General features: G+C 29.3%; 3 protein-coding genes across 3 annotated transcripts; 2 read left to right on the plus strand and 1 right to left on the minus strand.

The window, feature by feature from the left end:
- Positions 1-5,773: 5,773 nt before the first annotated feature.
- LOC108824080 (methionine gamma-lyase) lies at positions 5,774-7,642 on the minus strand. The gene is made up of 3 exons (XM_018597424.2): positions 7,224-7,642; positions 6,621-7,022; positions 5,774-6,512 (listed from the first exon to the last, which is right to left on the minus strand). The coding sequence occupies exons 1-3, from the start codon at positions 7,594-7,596 to the stop codon at positions 5,962-5,964; spliced, it is 1,326 nt and encodes a 441-aa protein (XP_018452926.1). The 5' UTR covers positions 7,597-7,642; the 3' UTR covers positions 5,774-5,961.
- Positions 7,643-14,489: 6,847 nt separating this feature from the next.
- On the plus strand, positions 14,490-15,335 carry LOC108824139 (mavicyanin). Its single transcript, XM_018597507.2, has 2 exons — positions 14,490-14,741; positions 14,825-15,335. The coding sequence occupies exons 1-2, from the start codon at positions 14,570-14,572 to the stop codon at positions 15,202-15,204; spliced, it is 552 nt and encodes a 183-aa protein (XP_018453009.1). The 5' UTR covers positions 14,490-14,569; the 3' UTR covers positions 15,205-15,335.
- Positions 15,336-19,797: 4,462 nt separating this feature from the next.
- Positions 19,798-21,423, plus strand: LOC108823759 (uncharacterized protein C119.09c). The gene is made up of 3 exons (XM_018597040.2): positions 19,798-20,171; positions 20,261-20,409; positions 21,086-21,423. Exons 1-3 carry the CDS (start codon positions 19,992-19,994, stop codon positions 21,222-21,224), a joined length of 468 nt encoding a protein of 155 aa, XP_018452542.1. The 5' UTR covers positions 19,798-19,991; the 3' UTR covers positions 21,225-21,423.
- The last annotated feature ends 3,003 nt before the right edge of the window (positions 21,424-24,426 follow it).

Genomic DNA, 24,426 nt, shown 5'->3' on the forward strand with positions numbered 1-24,426 from the left:
ATGTATACTTTTTTCTTTTGACACTGTTATCACTATGTAGTCAAAATGTATACAGATTCTGTAAAGATGCGAGTAACTAGTTTTTTTTAACACTCATTTATTATGATATTATTATTATGAAAATATATAAATGATTTTACAGTAAAAATTCTACATGTTTTCTTTTTCTACATGTTTCTCTACACGTCTTGAGGATCACTTCTTACACGTTCTAAGGATCACTTCTTAATCTTTGTCATATAATTTCTTTTAGAAATTTTAGTTTTGATCACTTACATATTTCAAGTGATCCTTAAGACGTATAAGTGAAACCTGCAGAAGTTTGTAAGATTTTAAAATTAATTTTGTTATACTATATATTTATATTTTATAATTTATAACATGACATATTATGTTCTATTAAACTAAAATATTCAAAAAATAAAATTTGTTTATTTATTTTTAAGTTCTAACTTTATAATTATAGTTTTGTAACTTTTGAAATTTTTATTATTTTGTTTAGTATTTTAATTGTAAAATTCATTTGTAAATGTTAATCTAATTAATTATTACTAAAAATAAATTAGATGTCATTAGTATTTATCTAGTTACCTTTTTACATCATCATTTTTCACATAATCATGCCATATCATCTGTTTCTTTGGTGGAAAATATATATGAATGTTTAATATGTTAGAGTTTTCATTCGTAGATTTGAAATGCAAGTGAAAAAACTCAGTGTTTAAAATGTGTGTAAGTATCATTATGAATATTTAAAATATGATTTTCTCTTATATATATAGTTGAATAACATAATACCTTTAAGATATTATTTGATACAACAAAATTCGTAGCCCTTATTTATTGTGTTGCTTTTTAATCTTATTTTATTGTGTGACTAAAAGTTGACTTATTAATTAGATGAATGTATTTTTTTATCGTAGGCTTAGTTAATTATGAATGTCATGTATAACTATTGAAGTGAAAACAACCTCTTATGTTTGTGCATAAATATACCGTAACTTATATACTAACTTTTTAAGTATTCAAATACCAATTCACAAATTTTTGTAAATTGATATAATCTTTACAAAATGCAATTCTTTTCAGTCAATATAACTTTTATTCTTTGGCATCTCTTATTCTACTCCAACTTTTATTCTGAATTCTATTTTAAATAAAAAAATATCCTAACTCTACTTCATATTTATTCCGAATTCTATTTTAAAATAAAAAAAACAGATATGATATCTCAAAAAGATTACATAAAAGATGCATGAACTAATAAAATTCAAAACTACACATAAATAATACAAAAAATGATTTAATGATCTGATAAATTACTTTCGGAACTACTAAGAACATCTCTAATGTAAAACTTTATTTTTCCTCTAAAATGGAGTAAACAGAAATATGGAATAATTTTTTTTAACCATATTCAATTTCTCATTTCATAATGGAATGATGAATAAACAAAAAATGAATTACTCCAGTTATGGAGTAAATTTTATTATAGAGTTAAATATGAAATTGAGTTGGAGAATTTCTTTCTACATACTCAATTTCACTTTATTTTAGAGTAAAAATTAGAGTGAGGTTGAAGATGCCCAAAGATCGGTGAAATATTGTTCAAACATAATAGATGAGTTTGTTTATCTTGTGGGTCAACATTTTCATATGACAATATTTGTACTTATTGAGCTTGATATGTGCATAAGCATTTGGATCATATAAGAAATTTAAATTACAAAACAAAACTTTGTTTTCTTCTTTATTTTCTTTTATTAATGCATAATTTTGTTTTTGAATTAAGAAAATTGCATATGATGAAAATTGTACAATTGAAGTTGGAAAAGAAGCTTTACCCGTAGATATTAAAATTGTAGAAGATGAAAATATCTGCTTTCAGAATTTTCGTGTTTGATTATAGAAAATCAAAAATAAATAATCTCATTACTATATGAAATTACCAGTTCTAAACATTTGATTATGTTTAGTGTAGTGTAGTAATAATAAATCCCCAAAATAGCTTTGAGATCATGGGTTCAAGTCATTTTACATACAAATCATTTACTTTTCTATAAACATAACTATTAGTAGCCTATAATTTTGTTTGGACTTATAGCCTTCATATTTCAGGACCGTCGGTCTCTAAACCTTCGCGGCTTCATTTCTTAAGAGATTTTTGTTCCATTGGATCAAATTCTTAGACTATGTATGGAGGAGTACGAAACCCGTCTTCAACATTAACCATACACAGTTGTTTTGATAGAGCATGATAGAAAATTTGACTGTTGAGGAAAATAGTTAGCTACAAGTCTACAACTATAAGACTATGTGCAATAGGGTGTTGAAATTATAATTTTAATAGTTAACAATTTGCAATAGCTTGTTTAGTTATGAGTTGAATATAACTTGGTATTCAATTAGTTGAAAAGATTAAACATGTTGAATTTGGATGAGGAGGTGAGGGATTAGCGACGTGGCAGTCATCCTATTGGCTGAAGAGAAAATGGGAATGATGACAATTTTTTGATCGGCTGTACTGAATTTTTTAATTTTCTTTCAACAATATTTGATTTAATTATTGTATATTAAATTATATATTTTAGAAAACCGTTATATCAAATTTATCATTTTTCACTCTATAAATTGATAGTTATTTCATTAGATTTGGGTAGAGAAAAAAATCATTTTTAGCTTCTCATAAACTATTGTTTCTATATATTTTCCTCTCATAAACTATCATTTGTATATTTTATTGTATTAAATTTAATTTTTCGTAATATAGAATAAAATAAAAATATGAAAATAAAAGTAGTAGGAGAAGTTGTTAAATTTTATTAAATAAACCATTGTAGAGTAAAAAAATTAGTAGATATTAAATTACTAAATGGAAGAGATAGAATATAATGTGAAGGAAAAAAAGATGATATTGAAGATGTTTGTGTTGAAATGATTTTAAGTCAATGAGTCAATACCACAAGTGTAATGCAGTGGACAGCGACGACTGCCATAATTTATATGTGCAACCCCGTTCAACATGTAGCGTTAATTGGGTTGGATTTCTGACAATTTTGGACTATTGACTATTGAGTAACTAATAATAATAATATAACGTAGGTGACTAGAAAGGTCGAAAGACCAAAGAAGCTGTAAATGCAATGTCGATGGAGTTCGGTAGGGAGTTGTGTTTGATTACTTGTTTCACATCTTTTAAAACTTGAAAATGCTCCTCGCCTCTATTATTTATTTTATCCCACTTGCTAGTTATATGACCTGTTTACTGACAATAAATCAAATATAAATGTCACTAAGTATAGCGATGAACTTTCAGATCAAGTTCGGATCTATTTAGGTTTTGAATTTCTGCTGTTAAAACCATCTCAATGATACTTAGTAATTTTTTTGATTCTACTTTAAAATACAATACTTCTACTAAAGAGTTGAATTTGCTCTAACAATTAACTCAATAATAAAGTAGAATTTAGAATACTATTAGGGATGTTCTAAGGATTCAAGTTCTATATATTTATAAATTTTGGTTTGAGGTAGATACGAATCTTTGCAGTTGTAGTTCAGGTTTGGATATTCATTTAAATTATGTAAACAAATTAAAATTTTCAACATAGTTTAAAACCTTTAAAATTAAAAATAATATAAATTATATAAATTTGAATAATGTAAGCTAAACATCTAAAACTAATATGTATATTAATTCAATTTATATATTTGGATGGAAAATCAGTAGGAATTTAAGTTATTTTTGATGTTTTGAGTATTTTTTGGATAATAAATTTTATCTACCTTAATTATTTTAGATAATTCATAATATATTTTGAGTATTCTTGATATTATTAGAAATTAAACCTAAAATAACATATTTAAGTATATATATATATATATATATGGATCTTTTCGGATGCTCAAAATATTTTGGTTTGTTCGTATTCGGGTTTGGTTTTTTAGATACCAAAATTTTAGATATATCTGTTCAGATATTTTACTAGTGCAGATTCAGTATAATTTATTTTGGGTCGGATTTAGTTTAGTTTTTTCGGGTTCCAATATGTTCCTCAGCCCTAACTAAGTATTTGATTTTTGGTCTGCTCTATACTAGGCTTTTTGTTCAAGCTATGTGTAGATTGTGATTTAAATACTTTTTTGCCGAGTTTTGTATTTCTTTTGAAACCTTTCTGTATAACTCTATTTTTTCCTCCAAAATGGAGTAAAAGTGAATATGGAGTAAAATTGCTCCAATCCTACTACATTTTTCACTCCATAATGGAGTCATGAACAAATAAAAAATAGATTACTCCATTTATGGAGTAAATCTCAAAATGAAGTAAAATATAGAGTTGGGTTAGGGTATCTCCAACCCCACTCCAAAATTGAGAATGGAGTTGGAAATGGAGTGGAAAATGGAGTGATGACCAAAAAATAAAAGCATTACTCTATAAATGGAGTAATGCTTTTATTTTTTGGTCATCACTCCATTTCCCACTCCATTTCCAACTCCATTCTCAATTTTGGAGTAAATTATAGAATGGGGTTGGAGATGCTCTTAGAGCATATGTTACTCCATATTCACTTTTACTCCATTTTGGAGTAAAAAATAGAGTTGGGTTGGAGATACCCTAACATGGTTTTGGTTCTTACTTCTTACGATGGTCTTCACTTTTGTGCTTTAATTACCTTTTCCTGGGTTCAGTACCTCTATTAATGGAGAGTCTTACTTGAATGTGACGTTACAATATTAAATAATTTGGTGGGATAAAATGTTTCTTGACCAATCGTGGACCGTCTGATGTAAATTTTATATATTAAAACAAAAGTTATAACTTTGATTTATGTGTTATTTCTTTAAAATGGACTATAACTAGAAATTAATTATCATTCATATATTATTAAAAATATGCTTAACAATATGTCATACCTAAATTAACCATCAACTCCTATAAAAACGAATCTCTTAACAAACCAATATTTAATTATTTATTAGATGTAAAATTGATTTATAGATAGTCATGATATAAAACATTATCAAACGAGTCAGTTTTCACAATATATATTAGCCTATTGTTATAATTATGAATATGCAATATAAACCATTAACCAACCATTCCTTATACTAACATATTATCGTATCAAACCAATCCGTAGACCAATACATTATCATATTGTTATAATTCTGAACATGTAATATAAACTATTAACCAACCATTTTTTACACTAACATATTATCGAATCAGAATCATATCTATTAAAATAGAAGTCATGACTTAATTTCATGTATGATTTTCTAATTTGTACCATCACTTAAATTTTTTATTAAATATATTTTACTAAGGCTAATACTAATATGTAAAATCTTTAAAATACTTTAATCATAATATCTTTTGAAATAACTCTATAAATTAATAAAATATCATAATTCTAATATTATTAATTTATAGATACAGTATGATTAATGTAATTATTTAATTTATTTTAGTAATATAAAAGTAAACAAAATAATAATCGATACATAAATTGTTATCAAATCATTATTATTTATAAGTAATTGTCATATTTTTATTTCAAACTATATTAAATAATTTCATAGCTTTTATTTTAAAAATAGCGAAAAGAATATTTTTAGATTACTAATTAGTTTTATGTTTAGTTTAATGAAAAGTATAATGTTTAAATATACTAAATAATGATGATATGAATTGTAATTATTATAGTAGTTTAAATATATTTTTCTAATGACTCTAAAAATTAGTTTTGTAATATTTAAGTGTAGCTTACATGTTGAAATGCTTCTAGATTAATATATAAGGGATATTACATTAATAATAAAAGTTATAAGCAAGATTCATGAGAAATAGATACGCCGAAAAGATAGTAAGCCATACATAATTATTTTTTGAGCAACGATAGTAACCATACATTAGATTACAACGTTGGCCACAAATCAATCGACATGATATTAAGACATTACATTCTGATGAAAGCCTTCTCGAATTGTGTCCACTTCTGCTCCAATGTACCCGCATACCCCACAGACATTCGTACAAGGCCAGGAGAGATACCTGCGGCTGCTTTCTGGGAGGGGTCGAGCTCGCTGCTGGTGCTGCTACTGGAGCAAGACATGAGAGTCTCGTAGTAACCCAAACTGACGGCCATGAGTCCGAACTGTGTGGCGTTTTGGAGATACGTCATGAGCTTGTTGGCTCTTTCCTCCGTCTCCATGTCTATTGACAACAACCCTCCGTATCCGTACTCTCGGTTCACCATTTCTGTAGCCAGCTTGTGGTGCGGATGGTCCTTGAGGCCCGGGTATATCACTTTCATCCCCAGCTCTCTCATTCTCTCTGCATACACTTGGGCCCTGCGGCTGTGCTCTTTCATGCGGAGGCCCAAGTGAGGGATTCGCTCAGAGAGCTCAAATGCCACCTTGGCGTTCATGGTAGGACCCAGCAGCATCAGAGACCCGCCACGCAGATCCATCATCCCTTTCACCAGCTTCTCGCTCCCACACACGGCCCCTTTTCATAAGGCCACGCCAAAAAACACGTGTACGGTTATTTCTTCATTGCTCCTTCACGTGAAAGAAAACTAAATACGTACCTTGCGATAAAACTAAGTCACGTTACCTGCGATGATGTCGGCCCCACCACTGATGAATTTGGAGATACTGTGAACCACCACATCTGCTCCAAACTTGACCGGAGACAGCACCATGGGGGTAAAGGTATTGTCCACAACCACCATCACGCCCTTCTCGTGTGCTATACGGCTCAACTCAGGTGTGTCGGCCACAGTCAGCGTCGGGTTGGCCATCGACTCAAAATAGAGGACATGAGTCCTACCCTCGACGATCGCGTCTGCCACCGCGCCATGGTCCGTTATGTCCACGAAAGACGTGGTTATGTTGCAGGTCCGTGGCAAGAAATGAGAGAGCAAAGCGTGTGTTCCTCCGTAGAGCGTCTTTGAAGCCACCACGTGTCCCCCACTGCTGCATAGTTGCAGCAGGACCGACGAAATCGCCGCCATACCTGACGTCAGTCTCAAAATAATAAAGATTTGCCTCTCTTTTTAGTTTTACTTAAAAAGTTTGAACATTCAAAGTTCTAGTTCTAGCAAAGAGTCCGTATCAAACTCAACTAGGTTCCATGGTCTGAATATATATATTAAATATAATTCTTCTTTTTATATATAGTTACCGTTTGCACAAAAAAAGTAATATATATAGTTACCGCTTGAGGTACAGTAGGCGGCTTGAGTGCCTTCGAGAGCAGCCATCTTGCGGCTGAGGTTGAGCACGGTGGGGTTGAAGTGTCGGCTGTATACGAAGAAGTCATTTTCTGGTCCCAGTTCTCCTGCGAACATCCGCCTCATGGTGTCCGGTTCCATGACCGTGAAGGTAGCGGAGGCCTCGATGGACATGTTCACTCCGCCGTGTTCCCCGAATTCGTGTCGGATGCTTGCAAGCGCCACAGCGGGGTCAGCTTCACATGCCATCAGTGAAGATTTCTTTGCAACCGTGGCGTCTCCGTCTTCGTCATCGCGGTCGTTTCGTTTCTTCCCGGAGATTGCGAGGAGATGTTCGGTATCGAGGATATGGGCCATAGCAATTTTTTTAAGTGACTTTGTTTGATGTTAAGATATGGTGAGGAGAGTGTTCTATATATAGAATTAGTGTTGACAAATATATCAAATATTTGTTTTAATGAATATAAAATTAACAAAAAACCACAGACAAACTATATCATTAACAAACATCTTTCCAACAATTTAGATATAAATAACTAATCTAATTCATCATTTAAACATTCTAGATCACCATATAATATAATATATATAATATCTCAATTACATAACCTATAACAAATTTCATAAAATTTGAAACCAAAACGAACAGTTGTGCGGACGTGCGGATCAAAGTCTAGTATCTGTATCAAATATTCAATGTAAGACTATCTATACAACCCAATAATATTTTATCTTCTATGTTTAAAAACAAAATCTATTATAGAAATATCCAATATATATATTATAAAAGAAAATATAGAAAATATTATTTTACCTCTATTTCTAGAGTTAAGAGTAGCTTTTTTTTATTTTTCCTCTTCTATAATAGAGGAATTCTATAGAATCATACATTAGATCAAATTCACATCTGTAATAAAAGTTTTATATTTTAAAAGAAAAAACAATAAAGTTGGATTGAAATGCTCTAAATACAATTTTAATAATAGTTTAAAAGCATTTGCATTAGTAGTTTCTTACAAAATATTTGATCAAAAACAATACCCCTCTGTTTCATATTGAGTATCACTTTAGTATTTTTTTTTGTTGCATAAAAAATATTATTTTACAATTCTGATACATATGCTTACTTTAGGCTCAATATTTTGTAAAATGCATTGATCTTAGACTAATGGAGTGTTAAATAAAAGATTCAATAGTTGAATCACTACAACAGAAGTGTTGAAAAATGAAATTTGATGATGTAGATTAAAATTAAACTAGTTGAATAAGAAGAAAGTGGAGACCACTAACGATACATGTCACTTTTTAAGGTTATTGACTTTTCATATTCACTTTGTTATTTAAAACTAATAATCTTATTAAAAATTAAATAATTTATTTTTATTTTTAATACAAAAATTATCATTTTAAATTCTCTACAAATAGAGACTAAGTTTATTTAATTTGGATATTAAAAATAATCATGAAATTTTAAAATAGGGTATTACATTTTATTAAACAAAACTATCGTAGTAGACAAAAGTTGAATGTGTGTTGAATGATGAGATGGAAAAAAATAATAATAATTTGGAGTGTAAAAAAATGAAGTGAAGGGTGTTGAATCTTAAAACCACTGTAGATAGTTTTATAAATAAATTTATTTATCTAAAATGCTATTGGTTAAATATATAATATTAATAAAAACATAAATGCATTTCAATCAGTTTTTTAATATGTGTAAAAATGTCTAAGCGATACTTTGTGAAATGAAAGAAATAACAGTCAAATAAAAAGCAGAAGAGAGCGAGAGAGAGAAGCAGAAGAGAGCGAGAGAGAAAAGTTGAGAGATTTTAGCAATAATTTCTCACTGGAAAAACTTTAAAAATAGTGAGAAACTCTATGTGATATATCATCTTCTTGTTAATAGCATTTTCCACCATTAAATTGTCATGATATAATTAAACTATTATAAAATATTAATATTTTAAAAACTTACTAATACTAATATTCTAATTTTTTTTGAAAAAGTAAAAATTTAATACTTTTATATTGGGTAGATTTGAAATCCATGCAATAGTATCTTAGTGAGAAAATATTGCATGAGATTCTCAAGCTTTGGAATATGCATCTGATATAAAAGTATTAATTTTTTTGTTGAAAACTCTATACTATTAATGAAAATATCCTAAGGGCATCTCCAATCCCACTCTATAATTTACTCCAAATTGAGAAATGAAGTTGAAAATGAAGTGGAAAATAGAGTGATGATGAAAAAATAAAAACATTACTCTGGGTTGGAGATGCTTTGACTTGTTAATTTACCCATTTGATAGTAGAGGCTGAATAAGAACATGACGGTAAATTGAATTGTACTATTATCATTCAGAAAAGTGTGTAGTCATTCACGTGTTCCCTGTCTAACTCTTTGGAAGTTAACCCTTTTGGGGCTTTGTTGATGCTGTTATCGTTGTCGTCGTCAGATAAATAAAGTACACACATAAGACAACGTCTCTTTGCATAAGGTGAAATCGTTAGGGTGAAATAAGATTGAAAAGCAGTAAATTAAAGTAATGGATGCACATGGCCGTACAGGGGTGAAGTCACCCAAACCATTAATTAGGACTTCTAAATAACAGAGACATATTTCTAATTTTTTATTAATTTTTATAATTATACAAAGGTTTTTAGATAAATATTATTTATTAAGAATTATTAGCCAGTGACAAAATCCAATAGTCTTAGAGATCAGTATAACTAATGATTCAATTTGTTTAATTGTTTTTTATTATCTGTGTAACATATTTATTAATAAAAATTATGTTTACATATAAACTTTAATAAAATCATATAAAAAAATATTAACAATTAGTTTTAGTATATTATGATTGATTATAAGTAAAAACTATATAAAATTTAAGTAAAATTTTTTTTTTTAAATGTGAGATTTTATATTAACAATTAGTTTTAGTATATTATGATTGATTATGGTGAAAATATTGGTGATAATATTAACAAATATTGTTATACAATTAATTTTATAATTTCTTTAATAACTATTAATGCAGTTGAATTAGTTAAAAGTAATGTAGTATTTTATATTATATATATTTATATATGATTATTAGAAAAAATGTATAAATATGTTGTTAAAATTTGTTTAGAGTATCTAAACATGTTAAACCTGGCACTTTAGATGCATGATACCGACCACACACGTTTTCATATTTAAAGATTTAATTTAAAAAGTAATTAGGAAACTCAAGATATGTTAACTTTGGAAACTGACGTCACCTTTTAAATTAATTTGATGAGAATTTTGTCAAAGAAGAGATACTTCTCCCTTGTCGCTTCAGGATTAGGAACTTGAGAAATTATGTTTTTATTTTTGTTTTGTAATATATACTTTTTGCAAAAGAAAATATTTAATATGGAAATTGGATTTCATGACACAAAAGATAATTAAGAGAATGTACATAATACCATAATGACTAAAATATACTCTATATATTATATACTAGGAGTTTTCATCCGCTAGTCGCAAAACAATATTGTAATATAATATTATTTTATTTTAAAAATAAAATAAAATTTATATTTTGATATTATTATTTTATATTTTAACTACATCTATATGAAAAATAAAACAATAAATGTACTTTTTGTAACTTTGTTTATTTTGATTTGGTTTAACTATTTTATGTTAATTTTATCTAAATTTCAATAGAGTTAAAATTAAATTTTATAAAAATATTTTATATTAACTGTGTTTAATGATTATTCAATTTAAATATGTTTAAATATATAAATTATAATGAATTATATTTTTTTTGTTCTATTTAAAATATGTTAAATTAGAAAACAATATGTTAATTAACCTAATGAACCGATAAGCTTAAATAAAAATTTAATCAATTAACTATTAACAAATTTTTATTTGATTAGTACTGCTTTTGTTTTGCATTTTTAATGTACACTTACAATTAAACTTTATAATATATGTATCTATATATATACAAAATATGATATATAAGTTGATGAAGATAGAATCTATATTTGTAACTATATTTAGTTTATTTTTTTACTAATGTGATATATAGTTTATTAAATGGCATATATGAGTTATCTATCTTATTAAAACAGAAACATTCTGTTGGACCTAACATTTATTTTGTAAGTTTTTAAATTAAATACATCTTTATACTTTATAGTTAAACATACATTAAGTCACTAATGTTTCTTTCTTTATACTACTATCCATGTTTCCAAACAATATACTTATTTCTTTATACTACTATCAATGTTTCCAAACAATATATTTTTTATACTATTATCAATGTTTCCAAATAATACAATAATTAATCTTAGTTATTTTATATCTATCATTTTCTCTTTAAAATTTTGTAGAAACGTCATAATTTCATAAATTGCAAAATAGTGAACTTTAAAATTTCGATTATAAGATTGCAAATTATGAAACTATTACAATTTAAATCCAATTAGATTACATATCGGTCATCCATCAGTTCAATCGGTTAGTCTCGGGTTTTAGTAATTTTTTAATATGAATATTTTAAAAACATAAATTGAATTGTCAAATCTCCGGATTAACCGGTATAATCACAATCGGGTTGAATTTAAAAATACTGATTTAAATGCAAAAATATTTTAAATACACACTCTTTAAAAATAACCAAAATATTTGTTAAATTATTAGTGAAATTTTTATCGTAAAATATCCCGCGCTTCAAAAGCGCGGATCAAAATCTAGTTAATATTAAACTTCACTCAATAGAATAATTAGAACCTTATGATGGACTACTTTCACAATTTTCTAATATATTAGCTACCATGTAGTAATTTATCGAGGAAGAGAAAAAATGTCAAATGGCAATTTTGTTGGCAGAAGAGAAGTGAGTAGTACAAATACAATACAAGACATTGTTGTTAAAGAAAATACAATACAACTTGCAAGACACAAAAGTGGATCTGTACTTGAAGAAACTACAATATACGCAAAAAGAAGTTGACATGCGTTGGGTGAGTGTGGAACATTCAAACTGATGACTCAATAGAATAATTAGATAAGCGTTAAACTTCGTCCGCATTTTTCACCCAAAACCACAAAAAATGCATTTCCTGCCAACACCATAAAAACACATTTCTCGCAAAAACCACAAAAACGCAAAAAGAAAAATCGCAAAGAAACATTTTCCCGACAAAAAATACAAAAATGTATTTTCTCGCCAAAACGTAAAATATATTTTTTCACCAAAATCACAAAATCATGTGTCCCGTCAAAATCATAAAATCACATTTTCTCGCCAAAACCATAGAATTATGTTTTTATCTAAAACCACAAAACTATATTTCCCACCAGAAATACATTTTAAAATAATTATATTTTGATTAATTAATAAAATTAAGTATGGTTAAAAAAATAAAATATGATAGGATCAAAACAAAATATATAAATCATTTTCTTACTAAACTCATCTAGGTGAAAATAAAGATGATCAAACGAACATAAATTCATTAGATATTGATCCATATACATGAACTATTTAAATGGAGAAATGTACAGTCCGAATAACATCAAGATGATTTATTTGATTAGATCATTTAAATGGATCATTTAGATGAAAGATGACAGATGGAAAAACTAACATCACAAATTGCCATCGACTTAAATGAGCTTTTTCTGTTATTTGTATATGTCAAAGGTGGATGCTTTTCCAATAACCGTGATGTTCGGGATGTGTTTTGTATTCTTTTCTGTGGCCTTTATACTGCAGAGGAGGCTGGTGAATGTAGCGGAGATCCACAAGTCAAGTAAGTCTTTTGACATTACTCACGAAATAGATTAGTGGGAAGTAAAAGCCATGCGCTTGATTGGTTCAATAATATATGCTCCCATGAAAATTATGTGGGTCATTTCCATATTATTCACTGATGAAATGTAACAAAATCGGTTATAACTACTAATTCATATTCAATGTATCCATGCTTGTTTACAGATTGCCTTGCATGCTTGTAGATTTCTTTAATCATAGGTTTTGCATGTGAATGTGATAGGATACTTTGATCATAGGTTTTGCTCGGCCTTAGTGTATCTAGAATATATTTTCGTTTACTATAGGGTTACCCATCGCTTAGATACTTATGCTCGGTCTTAGTGTATATTTTCGTTTATATTATTATCTATCACCTCGATACTCTCTGTACAATTATAAAAGACATTCAATATCCATCATATGGTTGAAGGATAGTATAGCCGTTAGATACATGCAGTACAACCTAAAAGTTATCTATTCAATATCCATCATATGGATTCATTATTTGTATGCAAACTAGTACCAAAAAGATGTATCGCCATGGACTTAACCAGCTTTTCTGTTCTTTGTATGCTTTTTCAAATGACCATGATGTTTGGTATGTCCTCTGTATTCTCTTTTGTGGCCTTTATATTATAGAAGAGACTGATGAATGTAGCCGAGATCCACAAGTCAAGTAAGTGTTCTAATACTAGACACGAAACAGTTAAATGGGAGCCATGCGCTTGATTGGTTCATAGAAAGTAACTAGAGGATTTGGGAATATTCAATCATGTAGCCGTTACATGTTAAATAGTCAGTCATGAACATGTTTGATCTGATCATCTTGAGGACCGACTGGTGATTCTGGTTTATCTTATTTACCATTTGCAGGATCACCAGAGTGGTCAGCAGCAAAGGAGATGACTTCGGAAGCTAACCCTGTAACGACTTATAAAAAAGAGAGTAAACGCCGTTGCTCAGACAGCTTCTTTCTCTTAATGATTTTCTATTAGTCTTAATACGTTGAGTTATATTTGGATTTTGTGCTTTCACCAGATGTAGCCGACACTCAAACAACCTGTGCAACTTTAATCAGCATATTTGGGATTTTTTATTCAACTTTTATTTGTTCTTTGAAAAAATAATCTTTAGAAGTTGATATTGGCCCTAAACCACTGAAACGGTTCTGGTGGTTTAAAAAGGTTTTGGTGGTTTAAAAAGGAAGTCCAATCTTTCTAAGTTTACAAGAAAAACAGATACACATATAAATGATGGAAATTGCAACGAGAGGGAGTAGTCATAAACTTGATGAATAATACAATGGTGTCCATGTGAACAATACTACAACACAAGCAGACAGTAGAGAAAAATGAATTTTGATTAGATGCAACATTGCCCACTTGAGGCCATGTGCCCCAGTCCTGCCTGTCAGGGGTACAACCGCCATTCCCTTACTCCTTGACTTTCACCAATTTATACGAACTAAGCTTTTCAGAAACAAAACCTACACACCAATCAAGAGAGAGAGAGAGAAAGAGATGGGAATGATGAGTTTGAGCAGCGTAATGGTGTTGGTGATGATGCTGTTAGTGCAAGTGTCTTCGACGCAATACAAAGTTGGGAACTTGGACGCATGGGGTATTCCGGTTGATGCTAAAGTCTACTCCAAATGGCCCAAATCTCACTCTTTCAAGATCGGTGACTCCCTCTGTAAGTAAAAACTATTCAATCGAACAAGATGGCTCAACTATCTAAAAGTCATTAATTAATTAATAGTGATGCAACTGAAACAGTGTTCTTGTACCCACCAAGCGAAGATTCAATGATTCAAGTGACACCTTCCAACTTCAAGAGCTGCAACACCAAAGATCCAATCTTGTACATGAACGACGGCAACTCTCTCTTCAACCTCACCCAAAACGGAACCTTTTACTTCACCAGCGGACAGCCTGGCCACTGTCTAAAGTACCAGAAGCTCATTGTCTCCGTCGGCACTTACTCCGCCGAAGCAGACGCCTTGTCTCCTTCGTCTTCTGCCGATGCCGATGCTCCCTCTTACCAAAACGCATTTGGATCTATCCCACTCTCTCAGAAATCTTCTTCTTCGTCGCTGCAATTCTCCACCGTCGTTGCTTCGCTGGCCTGCGCTGTCGTCGTCGGTGCTATCATGTGAAAATGGAATATTTTTTGAATATTTTATTAATTTTGTTCTGTGCAAAAAGCAAGAGTGATTGGCTCTTTTTCCGGATATTTTATTGTGTGTTAAATCATTTATTATTACCTCGGAATCTCCATTTCTAGTCAGTTCGAATTTTCTAAGTGTTAAGTGTTACAAAAAAAAAAAGTCAGTTCGAATTTTCTAAAATATTCATAAATGAGTAATGTATTCCAAATCTAGTTATGTACACTAACAAAAGTACACTCCACCATGAAATTTCTAATTTCGAACTTCTAACTAAGACCACCTCCATCCCAAGATCCTTAAGGGGTTTATAATGGGTGGGGGGCCCGGTGGGACCCAATATTTTTAAAACTCCTCACTCTCTCACCTCTAAAACCCTCTATTTAAGAGTTGCCTCTTACACTGTTGCGCGGATCCCACGCACACGTGGTGACCCGCGATTGGTTACTTTTTTTTTTTTTTTTTGAAAAATCGGATAAAAAATTAAAAAAAAAAAAAAATTTAAGAACCCCAGTTCTGGGATTCACCAATGGAGGTGCCCTAAGCATTTTAAGTTATGAACCATCAAAGATATTTTTTTAATGAGTGTTAAATTTTTTTTTTAAAAACAATTTTATACATAGATGTGTCACTGTTCTAAAAAATTTGAGCTCTTAAAACTACTTTAGAAAGAAACCCTTCATCTAGCAACAAACCATCACATGGCTTTGTTGTATCTTCCGTTGGCATGTCTTCTAAGAGAGTTGATGTGATTGCTAACCAGTTTGTCAATATGACTAGTCAAGTTGCACTTTGTGAAGATTCATCACGTCTCCTATTAGGCCATCTCCAATGTGGACACTAAAATAGTGTTATGGTTGGAGATGCTCTTATTTTTCTCTCGCCATATCGAGTATAAAACAGCTTGGAACATATATTGTCTTCTTATATATTCGAGATTATGATTTTAAAATTAGTATAACAAGAATTTTTGTTTATAGACGAGTATTTTTTTAAAAAATTGATCAATAGTTTGTATTTTGTTAAATAAACTTTTTAAAAATACTACTTTTAGAATTGTCATTTTAATTGAGAAATATTGTAGATTTTAATTTTATAAAAACCACACTTATCCTGTATATCGCATGAAATACAGTTGAACTGTACGGCATTTTAATTTCGTACCACTTATATTATCAGAACCACGGTTACCATTCAGATCTATAGAACATAAATCAGTGTCATTGTTAACAAAATGCTTAGTAAAGTACTCCTTGTAACCGTTAGCTAAAAATAATTTGAAAATGTCACTGTTATATATTTTGACATAGTTCAGTAAGATGATTGATAGATTAATAATTCACAGATTCAAGAATACATAAACTTCGAATGGTAACTGCAGATTGAGTAGTGAAGGACAAGCGGTTCAACTGAAGTACGGTTCTAACAGTTATAAAAATGTATAGATATATGGTATATGTAGAGATTTTTATTAATATTAACTGCGGTGCGCTGCGGAACGGTTGAAAACATTCGAAGTCATATACTGATGATTAGCATATATGTGAATACTAAGGTATTAAATGTCAAGTGCGGACCAGTTGAAACACATTTATGGGATATAACTTGGTCACCATAAGCTTTTAAGCACCCCATTAAATGCTGCATTAATGGTGCTCTAATTATTGTAGAAAAACAGAAGAAAAAAAAACTGAAAAGAAAGTTTAGCGGGAAAGATTTCTGCTTGGCCGCACCTGAAAATGAAAGGTAAGAAATAAGGTGTGGTTTGTTGATAATAAAAGTGTGGTTTGATTTGATTGTTATTTAACTCTTTACAAAATAAAAGTATTTTTGTACTTTGCATGTTCACCAGTTTAATATAGACTAAAATGAATAAAATTATAATTATACTAAAGACGTATATTTATACTTATGCATTTGGTTCGTAACTTTTTATAATTCATATTTTTAAAAATAATTCTCTCAAGATTATCCAATTTTTATATTTATTTGGTATTTTTAATAAAAGATTATTAATTATATATTATTTATAAAATTACATAATAAAGATTTAATAGTAAATTTTGATATTAATATTAACATTTTATTTAAAATAAAAAATTTTAATTAATTTTGTTTTTAAATAAGACATTAGTTATACAATCTCAGTAATAGCTAGCATACTAAATTTCATATTTCAGATTTATAAATACATAATTTGTTTAAAGAATATATTAGTATCACTGATTTTTTTAGTTTATAAGATAGAAATATATTATATGTATTCCATAGTTATACTATTCATTATACATGTTACCGTTCATATTTTATTTTGAACCGCTTATTTTGGATGAATTGCAATTATTCTGTAGTATACATTTTTCTTATGCAAACTGCTATTAAACTGTATCATACCGCCCAATCCGCTTATTTTGCACTGCTCAATTTACTGTGAGAGCTTGATAATTCTATAAGGGAGAGAGAAGAAAATTTCTTTTTCTGAAAAATGCGTCGTATCCTAGAAAAAAAAGCGCGAGACCTGTTTCACGAACGACGAGGAAGAAAGGTTCTTCCGTAGAATGAGAGGCGTGGATCGGAATAGATGAGATGTTGATAATGAGGGTAAAAGGTGTCGGCTATTAGAAGGCAAAACTCAGCTCAAATGATCATTTACCCAAAACAAACAAATAATAATTCAGACAATAAAAAACTTTTACTGTTCTTTCGTAGACTCGACAGTGTCGGTGTAACTCACTTTGTATGTATGGGGGAAATCGGCTAATTCATACAACAGAAGGTTGCGGTCCCGATCAGTACATATACTCGGACCCTGTGCTAAAACATACATCAACACATCAAATATTCAAAATTCATACACCAACTAACAACATTCGGCTTTTACATACATTGACCAATTTCCTATTAGTCAAAAATAACGGTCCGTTATATATCAATCGGAAATATTACGTGGCTTTTAATTTTTTAAATAATTAATAACTAATAAAAATAAATTTCTATGATAAAGGCAGAGGGGGGAGATTTGAACCCGGGTCTAGACTATAATTCATCGCACCATTAACCACTACAACACACAGTTTATTTATTACATTCTATATTTGTTTCTATTTATATCAATGCAGATATCATGAATATTTCTATCTTCTTCTCTTGTCTCTCATTATACAAACAAAACAAAATAATCTAAAAGCAATTCCTTCAAATAACAGTTTATAAGTTTTTGTCACCAAAAAATAAAAAAAATTAGAATGATTTTTTTCAATTTTTCCAATTTTAAAGCATTTTTGAATTAAAAAATCAAATTAAAAATTGGAAAAATGAAAATAAATTATTATTAAATTATTATATTTTTTTTAAAATACAGTTAAAAATTATTTTAATATTTATTATTTATTTAAAGAATTATTTATGATTATATATGCCTATAAATAAAGGAGTAGAATGGTCTTTTGTCTTTTTAATATAATAATTTTTGTTCATTTTTTTTCTTAAAGACTTTTTGACAAAACCTTAGAAATGTTATTTGAAAGAATTGCTTTTTGATTATTTAGGTTTGTTTGGATAATGAGAGACAATAGAAGTAGATGGAAATATTCATGAAATGTTCATTAGAACAAATAAGAAACAATAGGGAATATAAAAAATAAACTGCATTTGGCACGGTTGTTAAAGTTCCAATGAAATATTGTCTAGTCCCTCGTTCGAATCTCCCCAGCCCCCCACCTCTTTTATGGAAATTATTTTTTTATTAGTTATTAATTATTTTAAATAAATAATTCTTTTAAAAATAATCCTTTATTTATATGCATATATAATCCTTTATTTTAATTTTTAATTATATTTTTTAAAAATATTTTTTTATAATCATTTTACAATTTCTTTTCATATTTTCCAATTTTTAAATTGTTTTTTAATTCGTAAATGCTTTCAAAATTGGAAAATTTGAAAAAATTATTATAATTTTTTTTTTGGTGACAAAAACTTAAAAAAATGTTATATGAAGGAATTGCTTTTAGATTATTTTGTTTTGTTTGTATAATGAGAGACAAGAGAAAAAGATAGAAATATTCTTGATATCTGCATTGATATAAATAGAAAGAAATATAGAATGTAATCAATAAACTGTGTGTCGCAGTGGTTAATGGTGCGATGAATTATAGTCTAGGCCCGGGTTCGAATCTCCCCCTCCTCTTTTGTAGCAATTTATTTTTATTAGTTATTAATTATTTAAAAAATTAAAAGCCACGTAATATTTCCGATTGACATATAACGGACCGTTATTTTTGACTAACAGAAAATTGGTCAATGTATGTAAAAGCCGAATGTTGTTAGTTGGTGTATGAAATTTGAATATTTGATGTATGAATTCCGATTTCCCGTATGTATGGTAATAATTTATAATCTCAAATGGCGGGAGGCTCGCTCACTGTTTCAGTTTCGCAATAACTATGGGCTTTTTTAATATTAAGAGGGTTTAGACAGTAAGTATGTGCTAGTGAAAGGCCGAATACGTTAAAGGCCCAGCCCAAACCTAACGGACTGTGAAGGCGAGAGAGAGAGAAGAGCGATACGTGTTTCCTTCTTCCTTCCTCCTGCTCCTCCTTCCTTCTCTGAATAGAGAGAGAGAGAGAGAGAGAGAGAGAGAGAGAGAAAGAAATCAGACAACGAAGGAAGGAAGGAAGGGGGAAAATTGATAGAAAAGATAAGAAGGAAAGGATCGTAAAAATCGGAGAGAGAGATAGAGATAGATCAGATCAGATCTGTCGGTTGCGTGGGTTGGAATGATGTACGTGAGAGCGTTGCCGACGACGGACGTGAATCGGAACACGGAGTGGTTCACGTATCCAGGGGTGTGGACGACTTACATCCTCATCCTATTCTTCTCATGGCTCCTCGTTCTCTCCATCTTCAATTGTTCCCCTGGCATGGCCTGGACCATCGTCCACCTCGCCCATTTCGCCGTAAGCCCCCAAAAAAAGAGATCTCATTCAATTCAATTCAATTCAATGGATTGTCTGAATCTTCTTCTTCTTCTTGTTCTTGTTAATAGGTTACGTATCATTTGTTTCACTGGAAGAAGGGAACACCGTTTGGGGATGACCAGGGGGTCTACAATAGGCTGACTTGGTGGGAACAGATTGACAACGGCAAGCAACTCACTCGCAATCGCAAGTTCCTCACTCTTGTTCCCGTTGTCTTGTAAGCCCCCCCTCTCTCCCCTATAACCACCTTGTGTAGGTTTCATTTGTTCCGCCTTGTCTTCAATTTGCTTCGGATAGTTGCTTGTGTATTATTATTATTATCTGACCCTCTTATGTGCCTGAAGCATATTATGTGCCTTTGCAATATTATTTCCAAATTATTCAAAGAGGAAATGTCTCCTTCCTTTCCTTTTCTCACTTTCCTTTATTTATGATTGTCTTTCATTTGGGAAAGATATTGGAGTCACTTGTGTTGAGAGCTATTAGAACATTGCTATAGTTATTTTATTCACTCTCTCTCTCTTCTTTTCTTTTTTTGGTGTGTATCAGTAACCTCTTTCATTCTCCTTGTTTTATGTCTGTTATCATTCCTTAGGATTTTTTCTCCTAGTAGCCTTTGATTTAGCGTTGCTACAGGATTCCCACAGAAAGCTCTCTGAGAGCTGTAAGGAACATTGAACCATTGCCATAGCTATTTTATTACACAATTCTAGATATAGTATGCTTGGACATGTTCCTTAGTGTTGTTGCTCAACATTCCCATATGGATTCTTCTGACCATCTCAAACTATACTTGCGACAAGACAATTTAGATAATACTGTTAGAATGTTTGGACATAACTACATACTATTATTGGTGACATGTCAAACTTGTTTTTTTTTTTCACTCATAGGTACTTGATAGCATCGCACACTACAGACTATCAAAATCCCATGCTGTTTCTGAACACGCTTGCTGTATTTATAATGGTTGTTGCAAAGTTCCCGCACATGCACAAGGTTCGCATCTTTGGAATCAATGCCGAACAGTGAAAGCACCTTGAGCTATGAGATTTGTTGTGGTAAATCAATCTGATCATGAATCCTTGAAGTAGAAAATACATATGCCACTTTCGTCTTCTTCTTCTTTTCCTTAGATTTTTCTTTTCCTTATTTATGTAAAAACCAAATAAGTCATTCAAGAGTGGGTTTGTAAGTCTGAACCCGTGATTTAGTGATTTTTCTTCAAAAATCATTTACTAATACAAATATACATAATATACAAGCGACATAGTCATTTAGACCTTAAAATTGTTTGTATGCATTTCATCCAAATCCTTCCTTTCCATGAAATTAGTATTTTTTTTCATTTGTTCACACTTTAATTTATACAATATAATTTCTGGTTTTAGATATTAATCAGGTTTTCTGTTTCAAATATTGTGTTGTACTTAGTTAAACCTGAATATTAAATAAAGATCTAATGAAACAAAAACGAAACATAAAATTTTTGAAATATGAAATATTTTTGCTATAGTTTTTTTGGTTCAAATGTAATTTTCGACAAGTAAAATTAGAAAGTAAAAACAATGAAATTAGAGAAAAAAACTTAAAACTATGTGCAAACCCACCAAATCCGATAAAACTGAAGCGAAAATACATTGAACTCAATAAACTCGATTATATAAAAAAGGAAATACATTACATATTAAACTAAGTATTTAAATTAATTATTATTGTAACATATATTTATTTTAAATATTTAATGAGATCTTGGAGTATTTTGGATATTTATTCGGGACTTAAATTGGATTTGGTATGAATATTTTTTCTGAAGTTTTGAAAATTATGAGCTTTTTCACATATCAATTCGGATTCAGATTTGGTAAAAATCAAAACCGGAATAATCATAAAATAAAGAGTTATTCTTGGGTTCACTCCTAGGGTGAACCTTTAGATTCACCAACCAATAGGAATCAAGTATTTCATAATTAATATTTTTCAAAAAAAGAAACAAAATATTATCAAATTATATATTGTTTTCAAAATAAATAAAATAAAAACAAATGAAAATAATAGTAGTTACAAAAATGATTTTAAAAAAATATTTTTAACATCGTCAAAAAAATACTAAACCCTAAACTTTAAATCCTAAATCCTAAACCCTTGGGTATATCCTAAACCCTTGGGTATATCCTAAACCCTTGGATATACGCTAAACCATTAGATAATCTTACACTCTAAACTCTAAATTCTAGTATATGCAAAAAAACAGATATTTTAATGTCGTCATCGAAACACTAAACCATAAACTATAAATCATAAACCCTTGAATAAATCTTAAACACTTGGATAATCCTAAATTTTAAATCAAAAACACTAAACACTAAAACACTAAATCTTAAAAATACTAAACCCTTAATCCTAATCTCTAAACTTTTTTTAGGAATAAGGATTTGGTATTTTTTAAGATTTAGTGTTTAATGTTTTTAATTTAGAGTTTAGTATTTATCCAAGGGTTTAGGATTTAAAGTTTAGGTTTAGAGTTTAGTGTTTTAATGACATAGTTAATATATTTTTTTTTTGCATATATTACTATTTTTATTTATTTTTAACATTTTTTATTTAAAAATATAATATAACTCCATAATATTTTGTTTCCTTTTAAAAAATTTATCAATTGTAAAATGACTAATTCCTATTGGTTGGGTGAATATAAAGGTTCACTCTAGAAGTGAAGACAAGAATAAATCTAAAATAAATGTCAATCATTATTTACTCAGATTTAATTTGGTTCGGAGGGGATCACAAGGCTTGCTTCTAGTTTTTCTTTTATTTTCTGCTTCTAGTTTGTTATTTTGTTAGAAGTTTTTGTAATATTTAATAGAATGGGAATTTACAAAAACAACTCATATTTCACCGTTACCATCATTTTCATGCTTTACACCCAATCAACATGTTTTTAATCTGCTCTGGGTGGATAGAGGACGGTAGATTGAAAAAGAAAGCAGTGGGACTGCGGGAACTATCCGAGAGGAATCTTGGGTTTGCTCCACTCATTTTTCTGATGTCTTTTTTAAACTTGTAGAATTTGAATTAAAATGACTTCTTCCTAAAGTTGCCTTAAGAAACTGAGCGAGTTTTGAGTTTATCCCTTATCATATGTTAGCTGGTTTGAGTTTTATTCTCACTTCTCATGTTGAAGTTTGATGTGTACCACTTCTCCATCTTTCCTTATAATTCAAATTTAAGATGACCAAAAAAATAAACTAAGCGAGTTGTGGTTCTCTCTCTTCAGAAACCGATTTTTTTCTCTTCAAATACCACTTCGGCCCAAACAAATTTTCCCATATCCAAATGCTTTGTCGTCTTTTATTCTAAGAGTTTTTTTTCACCATGCGCAGAAAAAATATTTTAAATATAATATTATTTTATTTTAAGGGAAATTTTTAATTTACATTTTAATATTATTATTTTTATATATTTTAACTGCATTTGCTTGAAAAGAATAAAGCATAGATGAAATTTTGTAGTTTTGTTCATTTTGATTTAGTTTAACTAGTTCACTTTAATTTTATTTAAATTTCAACAGAATTAAAATTTATTTTTTAAAAATAATTTTTATATTATACTGTATTTAGTTATTTATATTTTAAATATGTCTATAATTCCTTAATTTTAAATATATTTAATTTAAATATATAAATTCTAATAAATTTTATATTTTGTTTATTTTGGTTAAAATATGTTAAACTGTTGAAAATAATATGTTAATCATATAAAAATAAGTTAATGATGATATAAGATTTGTTAGTCATTACTATATTTAAAACCATTGCCAAAAATATAATTTTAAAAGAAATTGTACAAGTAAATCATATAAAAATAATTTAATGATGATATAAGATTTGTTAGTCATTACTATATTTAAAACCATTGCCAAAAATATAATTTTTAAAAGAAACTGTACAAGTCACAATTAAATCAATGCAACATCAAAGTTTTTGAAGATCATGTCATCTTTTTTCTATTAAGAATAAATGGATTGATGACATATATGCAAATAAATTGTTCAGAGATTTTCAACAAAAATAATTCACAAATAATGTTTAGGGGATTGTCTTTTAATCTTGATGTATTTTTTTAATATTTTCGAATTTAAACGACATTTTTCTAAGATCATTTCCGATGGTACTTCATTTTTAAGAAAAACATCAAAATTTAAAGAAAATTATCTCCAATAGTGCATCATTTT

The sequence above is a fragment of the Raphanus sativus genome, chromosome 9 (assembly GCF_000801105.2).
Source record: "Raphanus sativus cultivar WK10039 chromosome 9, ASM80110v3, whole genome shotgun sequence".
NCBI lineage: Eukaryota > Viridiplantae > Streptophyta > Magnoliopsida > Brassicales > Brassicaceae > Raphanus > Raphanus sativus.

Bases quoted from the DNA above. Each gene is read 5' to 3' on its own strand.
- LOC108824080 (XM_018597424.2), bottom strand. From the start codon at position 7,596: ATGGCCCATATCCTCGATACCGAACATCTCCTCGCAATCTCCGGGAAG. The intron at 7,023-7,223 runs GTAACTATATAT...GACTGACGTCAG, and splicing joins CGCCTACTGTACCTCAAGCG to GTATGGCGGCGATTTCGTCG. The intron at 6,513-6,620 runs GTAACGTGACTT...CCTTATGAAAAG, and splicing joins TGGGGCCGACATCATCGCAG to GGGCCGTGTGTGGGAGCGAG.
- LOC108824139 (XM_018597507.2), top strand. From the start codon at position 14,570: ATGGGAATGATGAGTTTGAGCAGCGTAATGGTGTTGGTGATGATGCTG. The intron at 14,742-14,824 runs GTAAGTAAAAAC...CAACTGAAACAG, and splicing joins CAAGATCGGTGACTCCCTCT to TGTTCTTGTACCCACCAAGC.
- LOC108823759 (XM_018597040.2), top strand. From the start codon at position 19,992: ATGATGTACGTGAGAGCGTTGCCGACGACGGACGTGAATCGGAACACG. The intron at 20,172-20,260 runs GTAAGCCCCCAA...TCTTGTTAATAG, and splicing joins TCCACCTCGCCCATTTCGCC to GTTACGTATCATTTGTTTCA. The intron at 20,410-21,085 runs GTAAGCCCCCCC...TTTCACTCATAG, and splicing joins ACTCTTGTTCCCGTTGTCTT to GTACTTGATAGCATCGCACA.